This window comes from Macrotis lagotis, chromosome 1 (assembly GCF_037893015.1).
Source record: "Macrotis lagotis isolate mMagLag1 chromosome 1, bilby.v1.9.chrom.fasta, whole genome shotgun sequence".
Classification (NCBI taxonomy): Eukaryota; Metazoa; Chordata; class Mammalia; order Peramelemorphia; family Peramelidae; genus Macrotis; species Macrotis lagotis.
In genome coordinates, this window is record NC_133658.1 from 840,838,046 (window position 1) to 840,840,696 (window position 2,651).

General features: G+C 36.4%; 1 protein-coding gene across 1 annotated transcript; it reads left to right on the forward strand.

Moving 5' to 3' along the window:
• Positions 1-1,140: 1,140 nt before the first annotated feature.
• On the forward strand, positions 1,141-2,083 carry LOC141507717 (olfactory receptor 51G2-like). Its single transcript, XM_074215660.1, is given in 2 exon segments — positions 1,141-1,382; positions 1,384-2,083. Coding segments are annotated over 2 exon segments (942 nt in total).
• The last annotated feature ends 568 nt before the right edge of the window (positions 2,084-2,651 follow it).

The window sequence follows — 2,651 nt, forward strand, 5'->3', positions numbered from 1 at the left end:
TCAAAGAAACAGGGATGGGAAGTATCTTTGTGTGTGTGTGTGTGTGTGTGTGTGTGTGTGTGTGTGTGTGTGTGTGTGTAAACATGCTTTCAGAGGAATAAGTAGAATGGAGTAACCAGGTCATTGAAAAGTAGGTGATCTTTTTTTAACTAAATGAACTCACCATTTCTCTTCCTCCTCAAATAGCTCTTGAGCAGAGAGCTTGAGTTGCCAGATTCTGGGACAGAGTGTGGGGAGTAGGCAGGGAGGTGAAATCCCAGGATTTTCTCCCTCCAATGGAGTAGGGTCATAGGTTCTCTTTCCTTACAAGTTCATAATCAAGGTCTCCACATCCATAAAATATTTGAGAAGACATTTTATATTTTCTATGATGTTAGGCCTTGATAAATTATGATTACTTATAACTTTGTGCTTGTTTGTAATAGTCCCCTCATTTTTTATGTATTTTACAACTTCAAAAGAACACACTATTTAACATTCATTTTCTGTCCCCAAAAGACTAAGAAAATATCAAAGTATTGTATTTTCTCCTATTTATCTCTCAAGAAGAAGAACTAGGTATAAGGGGCATAAGTTATAATGAGATAGATTTAAACTATTATATCAAGAAAAATTTTTCTATCAGTTAAAACAGTCTTAAAGTAGAATGAATTGCCTCAGAAGGGTTTTCTATCACTGAATGGACTCCATGTAGAGCTTGTTCTTTTCACAAATTGAAAGTTTTAGAAATGCTTTAGAAAGATTTCATATGTAGATACAGGTTGTACTACATGATATCGGAGACTTTTGTAACTAAGAAACTGTTACTGTTCTCTCTAAAACCCTGGAATAACATCCCTTATAATACTTCTGACTTTAATTTTCTTTCTTGATCTCTTCACATTAATGCTGTTTTAAAGCTTTTGTTCATAAATAGTCTACATCCTGTTTCACCATTCTCAATCTATACAAAGAACCTAATCCCTAAGGCGGTTAGTCTTGTTTCCTGTATTGAAAAAGTTTTAGACAATTCTGAAAATCTAGTAATTTTGCTTGAAGGAGAATGGAGTTTAATGTTTCCCTTTGAGAAGTTAGATAAAGATGTTCTAACTCATTTACCATGTTGTTTCTCCCCTATAGGACCATGGCTTGTTAGTGTATATGACTCAGCCACAAAAGAGTCAGTATGCATTAAATTTGAGGAGTAGCCCATTCCAGCCACCTTTCTTCCTCCTGACAGGCATCCCAAGTTTGGAGGCAGCACATATCTGGATCTCTATTCCTCTATGCATCATGTACTTGATTGCCCTCCTTGGTAATTGTATCATTATATTCATCATTAAGACTACTTCCAGTCTTCATGAACCTCAATACATCTTCTTGTTCATGCTGGCAGCTACAGACATTGCCCACAGTGTTCAATATCAACCACTGGGAGATAGAGTTCCACTGCTGCCTGGCACAGATGTATTTTATCTATGCCTTTTCCTTTATGGAGTCTGCAATCCTCTTGGCCATGGCCTATGATCACTTTGTGGCAATTCGAAATCCATTACACTATACCATGATATTTACTCATCCTTGGATTATTGGCATACTACTAGTGGCTATTTTGAGGGGTGTGATACTGATGGCACCCTTGCCTATCTTGCTCAAATGGCTACCCTTCTGCAAGGACATCATCCTCTCCCAGGGTTATTGCTACCATCCTGATATCATGAAGCTGGCATGTGGACCTATTGGCATCAACATAATCTATGGGCTGGTCCTTGTTCTTTGTTCTTTTGGCGTTGACTCTGTGTTCATTGTTGTCTCCTATGTCCTAATCCTGAAGACAGTTGTGAACATTGCTTCAAGTGAGGGCCGCCTTAAAGCCCTCAACACTTGTATCTCCCACATAGTGACAGTCTTCATCTTCTATGTGCCACTCATCATCCTGGCCCTAATTCACAGATTTGGTACATTCAATTCACCTCTCTTTCATGTAACTATGGCCAAACTTTTACTGTTTCTAACCCCAGTTCTGAATCCATTGGTGTATAGCTTTAAAATCAAACAGAGTCGCTTTGTCATACTGAAAACAGTAATAGGAAGAGTCAGATGAACCCAGAAGTCCAGTGTTTTCTTTGGACTATAAGTATATACTTGGTTATCAGTCCACTGATCTCTGTGTCTGTCATGTTTACTTCTTTTATCTGTGATTTGAGTTTCTGAGTTTGTTGTATAAATCTGCTAATTTCCTCCTACATATATGATCTATATTTGGTATATGATGCTATTAGTTAGATATCTGAAGGTGTCTGAATGTAGTTCTTACCTCTTAACATTTTGAGTAACTAGGATTGTTGAGCAACTAGGATTCCTGAGGTAAAGTCAAATTTAACGCATGGATTATAGTAAGTCCTTCCACTTAAAAATATTTCTTTTCATTTAAAATACTTAAAAGGATTCAATGAGTTTTTAAAGACTACTATATTTTTGTTCATGTTCATTTAAGATTATGATATAAATTATATGACATTCTAGATAGAATTATTTGAAAATTTAACTGTTCTAACATTTCTTATTAAGGTAACCCTGTTTTTTCCATGCAAATAAAAGGATTATACTTAGAAGACACAAAAGAATCAGGAGGCACTCAACCTGTTGGGCTATGGCCAATGTCACAAACA